The sequence below is a fragment of the Marmota monax genome, unplaced genomic scaffold (assembly GCF_021218885.2).
Source record: "Marmota monax isolate L192 unplaced genomic scaffold, Marmota_monax_Labrador192_F-V1.1 WCK01_AAM20220418_F8-fsc00024, whole genome shotgun sequence".
In the NCBI taxonomy this organism is placed as follows: domain Eukaryota; kingdom Metazoa; phylum Chordata; class Mammalia; order Rodentia; family Sciuridae; genus Marmota; species Marmota monax.
The window spans coordinates 31255445-31275729 of NW_026695224.1; the positions used below are offsets into that span (position 1 = coordinate 31255445).

The following is a 20285-nucleotide window of genomic DNA, read 5'->3' on the forward strand; positions in this document are numbered from 1 at the left end:
TTCCTGGTTTGTAAATGACTGTTTTCTCTTTCTGTCCTCACATAGTCTTTCCTTGGTGTGTGTGTGTGTGTGTGTGTGTGCGCACACGCAAGGAGGCGGGGAAGGAGGATGGAGAGAAAGGAGTATACACACACACACACTAAAATGAGGCATGCCTGTGTTCTGTCCTCCAGGTCTCATTCCAGAACTGAGGGAGGGGTCTTGACCCCTATTTAATAGGTAGGGAGATAAAAGACCAGGGAAATTCATTGTCACACAGCTAGTGAAAGAGAGAGAGAGAGAGAGAGAGAGAGAGAGAGAGAGAGAGAGCACACAAGCACGCAAATACTTCTGATTCTTAAAAGGACACTAACCTATCCGATTAGCCCCCCATCCTGATCTCATTTAACCTTCATGACTCCCTTAGTGGCCCCATCTTTGAATACAGCTACCCTAGGGCGAATACAGCTACACTAGGGCGAATACAGCTACACTAGGGCTCGGGCTTCAACATATGAATTTGGGGGGAATGCAAGCCTTCGATTCATAATAAGGGGCATTCTGTTCACCAATAGCAGGTCTCTCAAAGTGCTCCAGTAATGCAAGATGAACTGCTTCTGCTGCTCTCCTGAATGACATTATGCCTTTTGTTAATCCTATCATATGCTTGAAATTCTGTTCAGGGGGTAGATCCCATATTCCCACAGTTAAGTAAAAATTAAAATGAAACAAGTCTATTTTGGTGCCAATACCAGCTGTTTTCGTTACTATAGCTCTGTAGTATACTTTAAGGCCTGGTATTGTGATACCTCCTGCTTTACTTTTCTTGCTAAGGGTTGCTTTAGCTATTCTGGGTCTCTTATTTTTCCAGATAAATTTCATGACTGCTTTTTCTATTTTTATGAATAATGTCATTGGGATTTTAATAGGAATTGCATTAAATCTGTATAATGCTTTTGGGAGTATGGCCATTTTGACAATATTAATTCTGCCTATCCAGGAGCATGGGAGACATTTCCATCTTCTGAGGTTTTCTTCAATTTCTTTCATTAGTGTTCTGTAGTTTTCATTGTAGAGATCTTTCACCTCTTTTGTTAGGTCGATTCCCAGGTTTTTTTATTTGTGAATGGAGTAGTTTTCCTAATTTGTCTTTCAGTGGATTCATTGCTAATGTATAAGAATAAGTTTGATTTATGGGTGTTGATTTTATATCCTGCTACTTTTCTGAATTCGTTTGTTAGTTCTAGAAGTTTTCTGGTGGAATTTTTTTGATCTTTAGATAAACAATCATGTCATCAGCAAATAGTGATAGTTTGAGTTCTTCTTTACCTATTTGTATCCCTTTAATTTCTTTCTTTTGTCTAATTGCTCTGGCTAGAGTTTCAAGCATGATGTTGAATAGAAGTGGTGGAAGAGGACATCCTTGTCTTGTTCCAGTTTTAGGTGGGAAGGCTTTCAATTTTTCTCCATTTAGAATGATGCTGGCCTTGGGTTTAGCATATATAGCTTTTACAATGTTGAGGTATGTTCCTACTATCCCTAGTTTTTCCTGGTGTTTTGAACATGAAAGTGTGCTGTATTTTGTCACATGCTTTTTCTGCATCTATTGAGATGATCATATGATTCTTGTTTTTAAGTCTTATTAACATGATGAATTACATTTATTGATTTCCGTATGTGCACCCTTGATCGTGGTGCACTATCTTTTAAATATATTTTTGTATGTTATTTGCCAAAATTTTATTGGGAATTTTTGCATCTATGTTCATCAGGGATATTGGTCTGAAGTTTTCTTTCCTTGATGTGTCTTTATCTGGCTTTTGTATTAGGTTGATATTAGCCTCATAGAATGAGTTTGAAAGGATTTCTTCCTTTTCTACTTTATGGAATACTGTGAGGAGTTAATTCTTCTTTGAAAGTCTTGTAGAACTCTGCTGAAAATCCATCTGGTCCTGGGCTGTTGAGGCTGGTACACTTGTGTTCATTTCATCTTACACCATCAGGGATCATTGGCATCAATGACAGCACCCATGAGCTTGAGTCTGTGGGGTTGGACCCTACAATAGGCCATTTTTGTGAGTAAGAGGTCTAATGGCAATTTCACAGGGTTCAACATAACACAATAAACAAATAGGTTTTGAATGTTTGGTCCAAAACGTGTTTTTCAGATGACACTGTGGGATGTAACGTACTCTCATCATACTCCACATGTCAGACTCACTGTCCCTCTTGTGCTGATGTAACTGAATGCCTGAGGCTAGATGATTCATAATGAACAGAAACTCATTGGCTTGTGGTTCCACAGGCTGAAAAGTCTAAGACTGAGGGGCTGGCTTCCGGCAAGTGCCTTCTTTGGCAGGAGGTAAAAGGGCAAAAGAAGGAGAGAGAGGGAGGGAGTAGAGGGGGGCTGCACACTTTCTTCTGTGACAAACCCCTCCCGACATGATGGCTCAGTGTCCTGGTCCAGTCGGCTCTCATCAGGCCCCAGCCCCCCAACACTGTTGAACAGAGGATTAAATTTGCAGCACATGCTTTTGGGGGACACATTCAAACTAGCACTCTCCTCATCAAAAAGGTGGAACATCACCAGGAAAGCTCACATTCAGAAATATGTGACCAAAACCCTAATGTGGTACTTTAAGTTTTGGAGTTCAAAAGAGTCACTTGGACTGGGTTTCAAGGTTTTAAATGCAGAGGGTGACTCAGGTTGAGGTGGGTCTTAACCACCCACACAGGATGTGATCCAAGAGACGCTGGAGCAAGGGCGCCTGTCCTGCTAAGAAACCCTGGGCACACAGAGCCTGGGCTGTCAAGGTTGTATTGTGAGGAACAGAGTAGCACTAACAATGGGAAGCCCTGACATGGGGCCCACTTTCTGCCAGGCACTCTTCTGACCTATTAATTTATTGAAACTTTATGACAACCCTCTGATGCCTGTATCATCATTATTCTTAATTTGCAGATTAAATGGCAGAGTCACATAAACAACAAAGTCACTTTCCTGAGAACAGGTGGCTAATGCCAGAGCTGTGATTTGAGCCCAGGCAGCGTTGGCTCTAGAATCCAGATCTTGACCACTGCCCTCTGCTTGCCTGCCTCCTGGCTGGGCAACCTCTGTCACCTGTAAACTCACCAAGCAGTGAAAACACAGATCAATCCCCTAGACTGTGGTTGCTACACAATTCAATAATAATGTAATGTCTTTGGTTTCTCTTGCCAATAATAGAAGGAAGTGATTAGATTTTTTATGCAAAGATTTTGTAAACTAAAATTCACCTAAATAAAAGTCAGCCCGTTATCTGTTTGGCAGGAAGGGAACCAGTTTAATGAGAGCTTTTTGATGCCAGATGTTCTATTTAAATTACGTCAGTTAAGCTTTGGGGCTCTTTGTTTGTAAGTGACAGGATCAAACCTCAAATTAGCTTAAACCAAAAATGGAAGAAGTTACTAGCTTACCATTTGGCTGAGACCAGGCTTCAGGACGAAGTTGTCATAATTTCCCCCACTCTGACCCCCTTCTACCTTGATTTCTCAGCTTACCTTCTCCCGTAGCAAAAGCAGCCCCCTAAGAATCCAGTCTTCCTCCAAAGATGGTGTGACAATGTACTGAAGAAGCCAGGAAAAAATATTCCAACCATCTTTTCTCCATCATACATATCAGTTCTCCCTAAAGGACTCTGGCTCACTGTGGGTCATGTGCCCACCCCAAGCTGAGGTAGGATAGAAGAGATCAGAAAGTACAGGTAGAAAAGAGACACAGGAAGGACAAGGAAATACATTTTTTTTCATAAGTTCTACATACCTTTCTAGGCATCTCACTTACTATGCCAGTCTCTCTCCCAGACCTATCATATCAGTCTCAAAATCTTGTCAGTCTGTAAATCTCCATGGAAACTGTTAATGAACCTCCCAACAAGTAGATTAAGCAAAGAGAAACATAGAATTTCCAGCATTATCTGTTGATCAGGTGAAGACCACACCAACCTAGGATCCTGCAATTGATCAGACAACATGAACCATCTTGAGATCACCAGGTTGATATCATACCCTTCCCATACCCACCTCTCACCAAGTGTCCTTTAAAAGAAAATCCAGGACCCCAAAGTATGTCTGCTACTCTTGAGATGGCCCACATTCTTCCTTAAATGTATACCTATTTTCCAAATAAACTTCTATGACTCTATTTGGCTCATGCTGAAATTCTTTTCTGTCATATGAGCCAAGGAGTCCACTGCTCTAGAGTCAAGTTCCCCCTTCCTTCCAGAACTACTCTGACCCTTCTCTGAAAACGCTCTTCTCCTTTTATAGACTCAATTTCCGTGCTAGGCAATGGGGTATTATGACTGGTCAGCATCTCTTTCTAGATGAGCCGGACAAAACCTTTGACGGATATCCTTCTTATCAAGATAAGCCATGCCCCAAAAGGAAGTTCTGTGATCAGACTAAAGCATTCATAATAATGTAAGAATAATGGTGGCATTTGACATGAACTAGGCTGGCTCTCTGTTTTGGTTTGGATCTGAAATGTACCCCGAAGGCTCATGCGTTGAGAGCTTGGTCCCCCATGCAGCAACTGTCAGAGGTGGGGCTTTGGGGAGGTGATTGGATAATGAGGGCTGTGTCCTTATTGATGGGATCGGAGCTGATGGCGTCATTGGGAGGTGATGGAAACTGTAGGAGGTGGGCTACTGGAGGAAATAGGTCCCTGGGGTGTGCCCTGGAAGGGTGTGTCTTCTCCCCAGCCACTTCCTCTTTCTTCCTCTGCTTCCTGGCTGCCATGAGGTGAGCAGCTGTTCTCCATTACATCCTCTCTGCCCCAATGCTCTGCCTCACCACAAACCCACAGCAATTCAGCCAAGTGACCAAGGACCGAACCTTCAGGAATGTGAGCCGAAATAAGTCTTTCTTCTTTAAGTTGACTTTCTCAGGTGTTTTCTTGTAGTGATGGAAAGATTACTAGCACAGTATCTGTACTTTAATGCACTTTTTCATTTTTGAATTGAAAGTTTTAGTGAGATCATTGTAGATTTGCCTGAAGCTGTCAAGAATAAGAGAGATCTTGTGTATCCTTTACATATCATATCCCAATGCCCCCAATTATAGTATGATATTATTAGCATACTGGTATTGATAAAATTCACCAATTTTCTTCACATTTACCCAGTTTTACTTCTACATGTATGTGTATGTATGCATATGTGTTTATGTATGGTTCCATATAATTTTATCATTCCAAGTTATTTATTATTATGCTGTGTGACTTTCACACAATTGAGCCTCAATCCCCAATTCAAGATATGGTTTTGTTAAGTACCTGGAAATGATCAATGTCCCCACTCAGATTACATTTAAAAAATAGACCTAAGCAATCCACCATGTCTTTGAGATTCCTGCTCCCTCTATGGGTAGATAGGATTTCAGTTTTTTTTCCGGTATTTTTTAAAATTATTTTTTTCCTGAGATTCACTCCTATCTTTCTTTTCCTTTTTCTTCTTTAGCTCCAGCATATGAGAGAAAACATATGACCTGTGAGTTTCTGTGTTTGACTTATTTCCCTTAGCATAATGTTTTCAAGTTCCACCCATTTTTCCTGCAGAGGACTTTTATTTTATGACTGGATAAACTTCATTGTGCATATAGATCTCATTTTCATTATCCATTCACCCATTGACAGACACCAATGCTGGTTCTATAGCTGGTTCCAATTGTGAATTGTGCTGCTATACACATGGGTCTGCATGTACCACTATAGTATGCTGATTTTTATTTTTAATTTTTTTTGGTAGTGAGGGTTTGCTGGGTTTCTGTTCTCGCGACTAAAAGGCTCAGAGGTCACTCTAATTAAACTGGGCTAACTGGGCTGCACGAAATAACCACACAAGAGACACAAATACCTTTTTCTTTGGGGTTGCTGTGACGGCTCCTCTGACCTTAAGGGTCTGCAGAAAGAGAGAGAGTGAGAGCACGTGCTGACCCCTTTTATTGAGGAGAAGCTATTCAAATGAGGCAAGGGGTCAGGTTTCAGGAGGCTGAGTCTATCTTCATGATGTCCACTGTCAGCAGGTTGACTGACACCTGGGTAGGCCACACCCAAGGGCACAGTAAGAGGAGGGGACACACACAAGGCACTTCCATGGAAGATTCTATCCTAAACAGGGCAAGAGGTTATATTACAAAGGAACAGGTAAGCATAGCTTCACCCATGGGGCTGTAGCAAGACACACCCATTTCTGTGACTGAGCGCCTCAGCACCCAGCTGGGGAGTGTAACTCAGTCACCCATAAGGTTGGCCTCCCACAAGGGTTGAACTCAGGGGTGCTTTACCACTGAGCCACATCCCCAGTTTTTGTTTTTGTTTTTTTTACTCTTTATTTTGAGACAGTGTCTTGCTAAGTTGCTGACCTCATACTTGCAATCCCCTGCCTCAGAGTTGCTGGGATTATTGGCATGCTTTATAATACCTGGAACTTATTTCAGTTCTTTAGGATAAATACTGAGGAGTGGTATAACTGGGTCATGTGGAGTTTCTCTTCCTAAACTTTTGAGGAATAGAACTGATTTACTGATATACTGATTTTCATAGTGGTTGTACAAGTTTATATTCTGAACAGTGTAAAAATCTTTTTGTCCACATCCTATCCAGCATTTATTACTATTTGTATTCTTGATAACTGCCACCCTACCAGGAGTGAGATGAAATCTCAGTGTAGTTTTGATTTGCATTTCCCTAATTGCTAACAATGTTGAATATTTTTTTCATATAATATATATATTCATATATTTTTCTTTTGAAAAGTATTTACTTCATTTGTCCATTTATTAATTCAGTTATTTGTTTATTTTGGTGTTAAGGTTTTCGAGTTCTGTATACATTATGGATATTAATCCTTTGTCCGAAGAGTAGTTAGCAAAGCTTTTCTCTAGTTCTATAGATTCATTCCTTACATTCTTAATTGTTTCCTTTGCTGTGCAGAAACTTTTTAATTTGATGCCATCCCATATACTAACTCTTGGAATTTTTTCTGAGCTTTAGGGGCCCTATTGAGAAAGTTGTTGCCTGTGATTATACACTGGAGTATTTTCTTCTTGGTGATGCATAGTTTTTTGATCTAATCCCTAGGTCTTTGATCCATTTTGGGTAGTGCCGCAGTCTGGCTGGGCACAAATCACGAGCCACTCAAGCAGGAATAAACTTTATTTCCGAACTCTGCGAACACCACCCACGCGGCCCTTCCAGGCACACCACACACCAACCGGAACTCCCCCCCCCCCCAGCTCTCCTGGAACACCACCAGGCTGTGTGCACACTCACTCTCTGGAGAACTCAACGGGAACTGCTAAGTAGCCGGCGATGGAGGCAGACAGTAAAGGTCTAATATACAATTGAATACACAATCTGTTTCAATCCAGCATCATCCAGTCACAGCAATTATAGACAGCTTAACTTAATATCATCATCTTAATGGCTCGCCTCTCAACCATTACTTCTGGCAAAATGCCAGGGGCCATTCTAACTGGGCTGTGGCTCTCAGCAGAGTCGAATTTTGTTCAGGGTGAGAGATAAGGGTCTAGTTTCATTCTTTTAAAAAACTTTTTTAAATATTTATTTTTAAGTGGTAGTTGGACACAATACCTTTATTTTATTTATTTATTTTTATGTGGTGCTGAGGATTGAACCCAGGGTGTTGCATGTGCTAGGTGAGCACTCTACTACTGAGCCCCAGCCCCAGCCCTAGTTTCATTCTACATATGGATAACCTATATTTCCCAGGATCATTTGTTAAAAAGGCTGTCTTTTCTCCAATGCATGTTTTCAACCTATTTGTCAAGGAACACGTGGCTGTAAAATGCGTGGGTTTGTCTGTGTCTTCCATTGGTCTATGTATCTGTTTTTATGCCAGTATTATGCAGTTTTTGTTACTATAGCTCTGTAGTATAACTTGAAGTCAGATTTGTGATACCTCCAGCATTATTTATTTATTTTTTTGGCTTGGAATTGTTTTGGCTTCTCTGGGTCTTTTATTCTGCCAAATGAATTTTAGGACTATTTTATCTAGTTGTGTGAAGAACATTGGTATTTTGATGGGAATTGCATTTAATCTTTTTATTGCTTTTGAAATATTGGCCATTTTAACAATATTTATTCTGCTTATCCATGAACATGGAAGGTCTTTCCATTTTCTTGTGTCTTCTTCAACTTCTTTTTTAGTGTTCTATAGTTTTCATTGTGGAGGTCTTTCACCTCCCTGGTTAAATTTATTCCTATATATTTTATTGTCCATTATTTGGTCCTGTTTCTCATTTGCTTAAGTACTCTTTAATTAAGATTTGTACAATTTTGAGCTCTGGGGTTTGTTTTTGATTCTTCTCTGTGCAATATTTCTTTACATATTTTATGTAGTGCTGGCTTAGTATTTTTGAATTCTATTTAGTTTTTTGCTTATCTTGGAAAGTTTTTATTACTACTTTAATTCTGGCAGATAGGTTTACTGCATATGGTGGTCTTGTTGACTTATTTTCTTTTAGGGTTTGGGACATACCATTCCAATTGTGACCTGACCTGACATTTTTTTCTCTTGAGTCTTTTAAAATTCTATTATTGGGGGCTGGGGTTGTGGCTCAGTGGTAGCACGCTTGCCTACCATGCATGAGGCACTGGGTTCAATTCTCAGCACCACGTACAAATAAATAAAATAAATATCCATCAACAACTAAAAAAATTAAAATAAAATAAAATAAAATTCTATTATTGTTCTCTTTGTTAGGTATTTTAATTGTAATGTGTCATGAGAGTTTTTTTTTCCCAATATTATCTATTTGGGATCTGAATGTCCCCTGTATCCAAATGTCCATTTCATTCTCAAAGTTTGGAAAGTTTTCTGTTTTTATTTCCCTGAAGAGATTATTCATGCCATTAGCATGCATGTCATATCCATCTTTAATTCCAATGATTCTTAAACTTGGTCTCTTAATGTTGTTCTTATATATTCTTATCATGATTACTTCTTTATTTTTTAAAAATACTGTCTGAATTTTCAAGGCCAAAAACTTTGTCTTCCAGCTCTGTGATTCTGTCTTCAGCATGGCTTACTCTATTAGAGAGACTTTCAACTGAGCATTTTATTTGATTTAGTATACATTTCAACTACAAGGTTTCTGTTTGGTTCTTTTTCAATAGTTTTATCTGTTATTGAATATTTCTTTATACCCTGTACTGATCTCTTTAATTCATTTAGTTGTTTTCTGAATTGTCTTGGAATTTATTGGTAATTTGAAAATCATTCTTTAAATTCCTTATCTGATATTTCATTCATTTCAATATATTTGAAGTCAGTTGCTGGTGAATTATGAAATTTAGGAGGCATTGTATTACCTTGTTTTTCACATCTTTTGATTCTTGAGTTGGGTTTTATGCATCTGTTAGGATGTATTTTTCTTCTACTTTTATGAATGGATATTTTTAGCACAATATTTTCCTGCCAAAGTGTCCTAGAATAATCTAGATTGAGACCCCTTGTAGTGGTATTCACAGCCTTTGTGTTAATTTTCTCTGTTTTTGTTGTAAAAGTGGATGTTCATGAATGGAACCTAATGTTATTTGCTAACCATTCTTACTTTGACCAGGTCATTAGTTTGGAATTTTTGCTTCATCTATTCTTTGTATTAAAGTTTTCGTTTGTTTGTTTTTGATGCTGGGAATTGAACCCAGGGCCTTATGCATGTGAGGCAAACGCTCTACCAACTGAGCTATATTATTAAAGTATTAATACAGCCTGTATTAAACTTTAATACAGCTCTGTATTAAAGTTTTACTTAACTTTGAGTATGGTTAATCTGTGAGTTGCAAGGTGTGCTGTATCTAACTGGGTTTAGTTCTATAGTTGAGTCTGTACCCTGTGAATTTGTAGCATCCCTGTATATTCCCAGAATCTCACTGAAAAGAGGGAAATGAACAATAGCAACCAAAACAATGTACAGAATTAAAATAAATACCTAGTGCCTATTATGACATCTACAAAGTTAACTACCACAAACAGAAATGTTGGGGACAGCAAAACAATAAATAACCAACAGCAAAACAATTGCCAACAGCAAAACAATTGCCAACAGCAAAACAATAAATAACCATGAACTAGATTTGGCATTAAAGCAGGTTTTAACTGTGCAATCCACAGTATTAGTAACTGCAACAATGTGAATGGTAGAGGCAGGAGTTCTATCAACCAAATAGTTTTAAAAGATGCTAAAAATACTGTTCATTGAGAGAAAAGAAAATGTGATAGGAAGATAAAGAATACTCATAAAGGTCAAAATGTAAACAGAGAGAATGCAGAAGAGATGTAGCCAATGATGGTTATAAAGAATGAGGTGTTAAACAGAATAAAACACAAAGGGAGGGAAGAGATTTGACTGTTAATGGGAGAATAAAGTAGAGTAAGTGAAAAAGAGAAATAAAGAAACAAAAACCAAACCCAACCAAAGTAAATTTTAAAAAACCCCTAATTCTTAAAAGACAAGAAAAAATTTTTTAACTATTGTGAAAAATATTTAAAATGAGAAAAAGAAACAAAAATGTATATGTATATATATCTGCAAACTAACCAGCACAGCAAGAACACACACACACACACACACAAACACACACACACAAATCTTAATGAAAAATATAAGAATTGTCTCCAGTGAAGTGGTCAAAGTTGTTGATGAGGATGGATGGTCACTGCCTATGCCCAGCTGTTCTTCTTTGTTTCTTCTTGGGCTGTGGAGGGTGGTGGGGGGAGAGTTTGTTAGTAACCCCATCCTCTTTTTGTATCATTTACCAAACTGCCAAACTGGAGTGGCCTAAAACTGAAGCTGGTTGAAATAGCTCTCAGCTTCCCCTTCTCACCAGTATAAAGTAGTACCATTGATGGGAGTTTTGTCTGGGCAGACCAGATTAATGCACAGGGAAAAAGGCTTGGGCTGCTGCAGAGTTCTGGGACTTGAGGAGTTTGTTGGGTGGTATCTTCTCTGGAAAGATCAGATCAAGGGGCCTAAACATGGACACCTGAGGCACTTTCGGATCCTAGAGCCTAAACATGGATGCTTGAGGAACTTCAGGATCCTAGAGCCTAAATATGGACGTGCAACTAAGGAAATTCCGGATCCAGGGGCCTAAACATGGAGGTGCACCTGAGGAACCTCTGGATCCGTGGTCCTAAATATGGACGCCTGAGGAACTTCCGGATCTGGGGGCCTAAACATGGACACCTGAGGCACTTCCGGATCCTAGAACCTAAACAATGCTTGAGGAACTTCTGGATCCGGGGGGCTTAAACATGGACATGCACCCAAGGAACTTCCGGATCCGGGGACCTAAACATGGACGTGCACCTGAGAAACCTCTGGATCTGTAGGCATAAATATGGACACCTGAGGAACTTCCAGATCTTAGAGCCTAAACATGAACGTGCATCTGAGGCACTTCCGGATGCTACGGCCTAAACATGGATGTGTGCCTGAGGAACTTCCGGATCCAGGAGCCTAAACATGGACGTGCACCTTTGGAACTTCCGAATCCGGATCCGGGAGCCTAAACATGGATGTCTGAGGAACTTGCGGATCCGAGGGCCTAAACATGGATGTGTCCCTGGAACTTCTGGGTCCTTGTGCCTATAAAGGGTAGGGCATGACCCTCAGAAGGGACGTGGCCCATGAAGGGGAGCTGATTATGGGGCCTGTTGGGGGCAGACTGAGTTGTCGCACCCTGAACTTGAATGTGACAGTGGCCTCACTTCCCGGCCTTCCCCTGGGTGTCACTTCCTCCCCTTCCAGGCAGTGCCGGGGAGGAAGTGAGACCAGGCGCAGGGGCCAGGCCCTGAGGAGGGACACCGTCTTTCTCCTCGCTTAGCCAGGCGCCCGGCCTGGCTGGGGACAGGGACGTCTTGTGACACTGGCTGCCTCCTGCATCCCTGCCCCAGGACCTCAGGGACCACAGCAGGGACAATTGTTGACATGATTCTCCCCTGGCCGCTGACCCTCAGCCCCGGGGTCTGCCCAGGGAGAGCTGTCTCCTAGAGGGTCAGGGGGCCCCTGTGACCTGTTGCTCTTTACCCACCGTCATCCTGGGTGAGCACAGGTCAGGACACCTGACACTACTGAGAGTGACATCTTCTGGATAGGCGGCTGGGGACTTTGTCTCTGTCCCCAGGCCTCCCTCCCAGAGACAGAAAATAACCCCCCACTGCCCAAGACTTATTTTTAAGCTTTGGATTCTGAAATTTTCCTGTTGCCACCTTCTTTGTGAAGCCAGTTTTTCAACAGAGACAATATTCCAGGGAAAAACAACAACAACATGGAGTCAATCAAACCAAGCTGACACATCTGGTCCTCCAAGAGAAATCTGGATTGGAGGGAGAACAGCCATTCTCAACTGGCGAAATAGTGAAGTTCCCTTGTCCTTATTTTGTGCAAGCAAAATAAATAATCTGATGTTAACTCATCAAATTATTTTTGATGAGTGCTTGGCTCATAGGAAAACTGATTCTGTTTTATGGAATGAAGTGTTACCTGATTTTAAAATTAAAAAGGAAGCCAATTAGGATTGTTAAAAAAAAAAAAGAAGGAAAAGAAAAGAAAAAAAAAAAAAAGAAAGATCAGATCAAAATATCTCTGGGCCAAGCAGATGCTGATCTCTGCTGGGAATCTGGATCTCAGGAGCTTCCCAAGAATTCTACTCTGAGGGCAGTGGAGCCAGCCCTCCACAGGTCTCTCACACCCTGCTGCCATGGACATGGCACTCCCAGGCTTAGTCCCTGAGTATTCATGCCCACCTATTCTGTTTCCTGGCCCTCTTCAGCTGGTCACGTGAACTTCCAGACTCAAAGGGAAAGCAAATTGCACTCTTACTGTATCTCTGACTTGGAAAACCTGGATAAAATCTTCTCTGTACTGTTTCACTTACATTCTGCTAAGTACACCCTAGGCCACACAGTAGGCCCTTTCCAGGGAAGAATGCAATGTATGCTATGATCTCCTGGGTTCCCACAGGAGCAGGCTGCTGCGTGGCCTCCTCAAGATGGCGCCCACCTCAGCTCTCCATCTGCCAATTGAGAAACCCAGGTCACTTTTCAAATACCAGTTTGATGTGCAGCCTCTAAATTAGTTAAGTTCGGGAGCTTTTTTATTCTGTGGATTTTTCCATGCCAAATTTGTCCACTGTGTTTCTCTGTTTGTGTTATACCTCCCCTTTCTGATGAACCAGTTTGCTGCCACCATTCTAATTGGCTTGCCTTCAGAGTATTCTTTCTTCTTCTTTTTTTCAATGTCCCTGAAGCTTTGAGTCTCTAGGAGACTTTAATTGTCCAATATTGAATTTCAGTGAATTCCCTGTTTCACACACGTTATGAGAAGCAGTACTCTCACTGCTTGAATCCTGAGTCACAGAGCAAATGCTGAACCCAGTTTTTTTCTGGGTGTCTAGCTAGAGCACCTGAAAGCCTACAGATGAACAAGCATCCATCCCACCTAGGGCAGAGTATGAGGTAAGGATGTAGGTCAGCCTTAACCAATGAGCCTTAATCAATGTCAGACGCGAGTATGAGCTGTGTTTTAGGGATTCAAATATTCATTCTGCAAAATTTAACTTTTGAATGGAGGTAGAACTTAAGGCAAGAGACTTCAATACTAAAAAGCTCTTCTCCTATGGATGTAGCATCTCTAACTGAGGAAGGACAAGAAACTCTGCAAGGAAAAAGTATCAATTGCAAGATGCTATAGTCAGGAGAAAACACACATGCACACACATACAAACTCCATATTTGATTTGGTAAGAATCACTGGAGGATGGGAAGACTGGCAGAACCAGGAGGTGTGGGAACATAGAAGCCAGGAACACTGGAGTTCCTCCTTCCACTTCTGAATATTGTACAAATGTCCTGATTATGTGAGGATGAATAAAATACCCTCTCTAGCATTTGCTGGGATGTCCATGGGCTTTTGAAGTACAGTGGCTTCTCTTCCTCCTCCTCCTCCCCTGTCTTTTTAAAATTGGGGCAATGCAATGGGAATACATTGAACTGATCATATTTAACGTGTACAGTTTGATAAGTTTTTAAGTGTCTATACCCATGACACCATCACCACAGTCAAAGCAGCGTATGGGTGTATCCTCTGCCTAATGCATCCCTGTCCCCTTCCTAATCGCTCTTATTCCTCCCCATCCTGGATATGAGTCTGTTCAGTCTGCCATATCAAAATACCGTAGGCTGGGTGGCATAAACAACAGAAATTCATTGCTCACAGTTCTGGATGCTGGAAGTGAGGTCAAGGTGCCAGCGTGGTCAGGGTCTGGTGAGGGCCTCTTCCTGACTTGCAGATACTCTCTTTTCATTGTGTTCTCACGTGGTGGAGAGAGAGTGAACCATCTTGTGGGACTTCATAAAAGAGCACTAATCCTGTGATGAGGCTTGGCCTGCAGTTAGGTGCTGATTTAATATTTATTGGATGAATGAATAGAAGCATCATATTTGATTTTTTTTTCTCCCATTACTCCCACAGGAGTGTTCCCAATGCAACAGTTGGCAGCTTACAGCTCATCGAAGGCAGCTCTCACCATGTTCTCATCAGTTATGAGACAAGAGCTTTCCAAGTGGGGAGTAAAAGTCTCTGTCATCCAACCTGGAGGCTTCCGAACAAGTAGGTGCCTGAGCCTGAGAGCCCTGTGATGTTCAATGTGGAAGGAAGCCCGAGGGTCCTCTGGGCCTGATAGGGCATGAGTTGAACACCTTGGGGTTGTCAAAGATAAACACAGCCAGGTATTAGTTAAAGTGGTGAAAACATATATTACTCAGTAGTAATGACAGCTAAGCTCCATTCTGATGTGTGCAGATGGCATTTGGGTGTGTTGAAGGGAAGATGGAAGGGGGTGGAAAGCAGGGCTCAGTAGAGTCAGACAAGTGGTAAAGTACAGAGAGCTGGGCACTGTGAATGGAATGAAGGTAGGATTCAATACTCCCAAAGAGGCTGGGAGGCTGAAGCTTCAGCCTCCTAGGTGATTCCATTTCAAAGAAATGGCTCTCAGGTCCTTGAGGGAGGTATTTCTGAGTTCAAGAGATACAGATTCATACTTAAAAGACCTTTTCAAATGCTCCAAGAAAGTGGATCCAGGAACCCCTCAAATAGTTTTCCTGGAAGCCTGGAGGCTCCTCAGACAGGCATTTTAGTGAGGAACTGGTGTCATCTGAGGGACAGGGCTTGCTGGAAGCTATGTTAGAGGGTGGCCAAGTCTCTTAGTGCAGGGGTTTTGGCAGAGTTATCGTGTGACCAACATGCTGTAGCTCTCCATGTCTACCAAAGAGTTCAGAATGAGTGGTTTCATCTAAGACTCGAGAGGTAAGTACCAAGCTCCTTCACATAGGGTTGTTTCTCTGCTTCCTTCCCTGGACAGCTGGAGTTAGCATAAAAGCTATAAGCAAGCAGAGGCCATGCGGATATGAAACCAGGTGTCCCTTGGAACAGGGCCTTCCTAGGACTCACACCTGCTTCCTGGGGGCTGAGTTTTGTTTGACCTGTGAGAAAACGGCTAAGAACTGTCTTGACTGACTTTGACCAACTTTGATCATTTTCCCTACACCACCCAAACCTCTCTTCCAATATGTTATCCATGAACCTCTTATCAGGTTTGTTGATTTAGATTTAGAACTTATTTTCCCATAGAAGTCTGAGTGGATATGTTGGTAACATTCATTAATTCCCCATTCTCATTGGCTAAAATGGTTTCATTCCTCCAACTTCTTTGTGTTTGGAAAACAGTTATTCTCCTCCTAAAGAAAAAGACCCGCCTCCCCTGACTCCTGGAGATTTTCATTCTCACCTCTCTCCTCCTGGAACTTCTGAACTCTGAGCAGAGACAGACCACCTCAAGGCCCAGTCCTTTTTTGGGTCATCAAAATTTTAATCGGTAATTTCAGTGAAGATGTAAAATGTATCTGTAACTAAAGACCAAATATTAGGAGGCTCTACTAACACAACAAGAATAAGCCCTAAAGCTTCGAATATTAGCCTAAAGATAAATTCTGAAAAGAAAGACTGGACTTTTGGCTTGAAGCACTTAGCAGCTGGGAACTTCGCAGCTTATGGGGGTTGCTCAAGACACCCAGAGGGCTGTTCTAGGAAGAGTGGAGAGAAAAGGACATTGGCCATCTAGGTTGAGAGGAAGGAGCAGCTGGTAGACGTGGAAGGAAGATGAAGCATTGGGAGGGGTTTGCAACTTGGGGACGCCATGGGAGGGAGGAGAATTGAGGGGAGTTGGTGGAGAATGGGAGTTGGTCAACGATGAAACCAGGTGTTCCAGACAATGGGCCTGGGAGGGAAAGGGTATTACAGAGAGAGGGAAGCCAGCTGGAGCTAGTGGAGGAGGGAGATGATAGACTGGGTCTTGCCACCTGGCAGGACGATTTAAAGTTTGTTGCATAATCCCAGGAAAAATTCTGGCACACAGATATAAGACTCCATTTGGACCAGAGAACAGCCCTGCAGGTAAATTGTACTTTCAGGGATTCAGCAAAACAATTATACCTAATATTTCTAGGGATCTGCTCTTATCAGGCATGGGCTACCCACTTCTCACCCACTACATATTCCTGGTATAGCTGATCTTATTGTTTAAATGGGGAAATATATCTCATATATAGGAAAAAAGCAGACAAACATGTATAGTTTAACCAGTTATTATGAACATTCATATACTTAATGCTAAGATAAAAAAAATAAAAGACCATTAGCACCCAGAAGTGGTTACCCAGGAGGTAACCACTCTCTTGCACCTTTTAATGGTTATTTGTTTGCTTTTCTTTACAGAATTACATCCACCCAGGTACCCTCAAACAACAGAGTTTGGTTTACTAGTTTTTGAGCTTTGAATAGAATGAATATGCATATATCCTTCTGTCACTCAATACTGTGATTTTACACCTCATCTATGTGGGGTGTAGCTGTGGCTCATTTGTTTTTATTGCATATTCTGTGATTATGCCACAACAAATTTTCTATTGTTGATGAGATATTTGGGTCAGTTCTAGATTGTGGACAACGCATCTCTGGACTTTCTGGTACATAAACTGGGGCTTTGGTATACATGAATTCTCCTGTGATATATGCCCAGGAGTGATCACAACTGCTAGATCAAAACTTTATCTAGGTTCAGTTTGATGGGCAAATTGTTTCCTAAAATGTTGTTCCAATTTGTACTTCCACCTTTTCTATATATGTTTTATTTTTTAATAAGCATATAACAATTGTGCATATTTGTGGGGTACAGTGTGATAATACAATATGTGTATATGATGTGTAATGAGCAAATCAGGGTAATTAGCATTTCCGACTTCTTAAATAGTTATCATTTCTTCCTGTTGGGAGCCTTTGAACTCCCATCTTATATTTTTTATAAAATATATAAGGCATAGTTTTGATTGACATAATTCTCCAGGTGAGGGAGCTAGGAGTACTATGCCCCAGAGCGGGTATTTGGCACACCATGTGATGGAGGAGCAGCAACCAGATCCCCCCAGGTGCAGTGTCTGAGTTCAGGTCCTTCTTTCAATTTAAAAATATATACCTCTTCCTGTTAGTCACCTTATCATAAAATAAGCAGGCATTGCTGTTATATTTTAGAGTAAATATATATTATTTAATTTTTATATAACAAGCTGTCATTGTCTCTATATTAAAAATACATTTATACTTAATCATATGTAATTTATGTTAAAACTTAAATCCACATTTAAGTTATATTAACATTAAATTTAATCTGCATTTAAAAAATATATAGAGATATGATATTTTAAGTTGTATATTTTTAACTAGAGATAGGTGTTACTTCTGTATTTAACAAATTATATAGGTATACTACATAGGTGCAGGTATACTGATAAAAATAGGTTATATATAATATATGTTATCTTGTAGACATATTATATGTAGTAGTCACCAAAGACATGTGCTAGAATGTTCGTGTCAGCTGTTTTTTGTAAGAGTGTGAAGTAGAAACGACACACATCCTTGTGGCCGTCTACTGGACTGCATTTATACAGGGTTCAAACCCAGGCAAAATGAACCTGCCTGTCAGTGGGGACAGTAGCCGCTGGGAAGGGACCGAGGACTGAAGGACAGACCTCGAGTCGGGTCCTGTTCTACTCTTGGTCTGGTCGCTGATTCTGTGGATTATCAAGTTTGCAAAAACCCAATCACGAGTGCTCTGTATGTTGGTTAAAAGCCAACCAGAGAGGCTGAGGTTGAGGCTCAGGGACAGAGCTGTCGCCTAGCACGCGTGAGGCGCTGGGCTCGCTCCTGAGTACCACATAAAAATAAAAAACAGATATTGAGTTCACTACGACTAAAATATATACATTCAACAACAACAACAACGAACGCCCTTAGGAAGCACTATTTGGAATGGCTTTTGTGCATGTCGGTCCTCCCGTCCTTCCCGACAGAGGCCAATTCTACACGCAGCTGCTTCCCCGGCTCAGCCAGGTCCTGGCCCCTGACCCTCCCTTTCTTCTTGTGTCCCAGATATAGCGGGCACAAGTGAGAGCTGGGACCAGAAAGAGAAGGTTATCCTGGACCACCTGCCCCCAGAGCTGCAGGAGGACTACGGCCGGGATTACATCCTCCAGCAGAAGAATTTCCTCCGTGGGATAGGAATCTTCTCCACCTCGGACATCACCCCGCTGATCCGCGACGTGGAGCATGCTGTCTCTGCCAAGAGCCCCTCTGCCTTTTATGCACCCGGGAAACTGACTTCCCTGTTTCTCAATATTGCTTTCTTTTTCCCTACCAGCTTCCTTGATTATTTTGAGAAAAAACAAAATATCCAAAAAAAGGGCATGCCCAGAGCTCTAAGCACGCCTAAGTAGAACAAGGGCAGAATGAAAGCAAAACTGTGCGCTTCCCATTAAAGCCATTTCCTGCTTTCCATGCCCTCCAAGTGTGTTGGTGGGCTTGGAGTTGGCGAGAAACAACCCCGCAGAGAACACCTGGTACCTGCCATGCCCTGGATTGTTTTGGATACAGGCTACCTCAGAGATAACTGCGGATGGGTTTCAGACACTCAGTAAAGTGAATGCAGCAATAAAGCAAGTCACACGAGGGTTTTGGTTTCCCAGTGGATGTCAAAGTTATGTTTGCCCCATACTTAGTTTATTATGTGTGCAAGAGCTTGATGTATAAAAAGTCCTTACCTTAGTTAGAAATATTTATTGCTTAAAAAAATTACCAATCACCTGAGCCTTGGGCAAGTCAAAGAAAGTCCTTTCTGGCCTTGGATGGTCTTGCCTCCACGTTGCTGGCTACTGCCTGATCAGGGTGGTGACTGCTGGAAGTTGGGATGCTGGTGGCAGTTTCTTAAGACAGTGAGATGGTGGCAATTCTGTCACCTCTTCAGGCTTTTTCTAATCTTAGTTCTCTATTTTTCACATCTGCAGTTTCTTCTGCCACTGAATTCTTGAACCCCTCGAAGTCATCCATGGGCATTGGCAGCAACTTCTTCCAAACTCCTGTTCATGTTGATATTTTGACCTCCTCCTATGAACCAAGAATGTCCTTAATGTCACCTTCAATGGTGAATCTTTTCCAGGAGGTTTATCCACGTCCTTTAGAAGAATCACTATCCATGGCAGCCACAGCCTTACAAAATGTATTTCTTAAATAATATGGCTTGAACATTAAAATTACTCCTTGATCCGTGAGCTGCAGAATGAATGCTGCATCCACCAGCAGGAAATCAACATTAATGTCTTTGTACATGCCCTTGGGTGGCCAGGTGCACTGTCAATGAGTGGTGATATTTTGAAATGAACCTTTTTTTCCCCCTGATCAGTAGTTCTCAACAGCAGACATAAAAATTTCCCAGTAAACCACACTGTGAATACATGTGTCCTCAGACTTTGTTATTCCATTTACTGAGCACGGGCCCAGTTGGTTTAGTAACCTGCTTAAAGGGCATAGGGGTTCTGGGAGGGTAAATGAACAGTGGCTTCAACTTAAGATCACCAGCTACATTAGCCCTAACAAGAGAGTCAGCCTGTCCTCTGAAGCTTTTCCCTTTAGCTGTGAAAGTCCTAGATGGCATCTTCTTCCAAGGAAAAGCTGTTTCGTCCACACTGAGTACAGAGTGCAGCTGTGGAGATGGCTTCTTCCCTTAAACCCCAGGAGCCAACCTCTGTTAGCTCCAGCCTTTCCTGCAGCTCCCTCACCTCCCTCCATCTTCCTGGAATGAGAGAGCTGGCTCTGGCTTAGGCTCTGGCTTAAGGGAGCACCATGGCTGG

General features: G+C 41.6%; 1 protein-coding gene and 1 non-coding gene across 4 annotated transcripts in view; one reads left to right on the forward strand and one right to left on the reverse strand.

Annotated features, from left to right (window-relative positions):
* Positions 1-19888, forward strand: part of Hsd17b2 (hydroxysteroid 17-beta dehydrogenase 2) — a 76306-nt gene extending 56418 nt beyond the window's left edge. For all 3 annotated transcript variants that reach the window (XM_046434586.2, XM_046434589.2, XM_046434588.2), the window contains exons 4-5: positions 14518-14655; positions 18532-19888. In XM_046434586.2, coding sequence (XP_046290542.1) covers positions 14518-14655; positions 18532-18875 — 482 coding nt within the window. In that variant the 3' untranslated portion in view covers positions 18876-19888. The remainder of the gene's footprint in view (positions 1-14517; positions 14656-18531) is intronic.
* Positions 9664-9731, reverse strand: Trnav-cac (transfer RNA valine (anticodon CAC)). Its single transcript has one exon. It is a non-coding gene; the product is annotated as a tRNA-Val (tRNA).
* Positions 19889-20285: the final 397 nt, after the last annotated feature.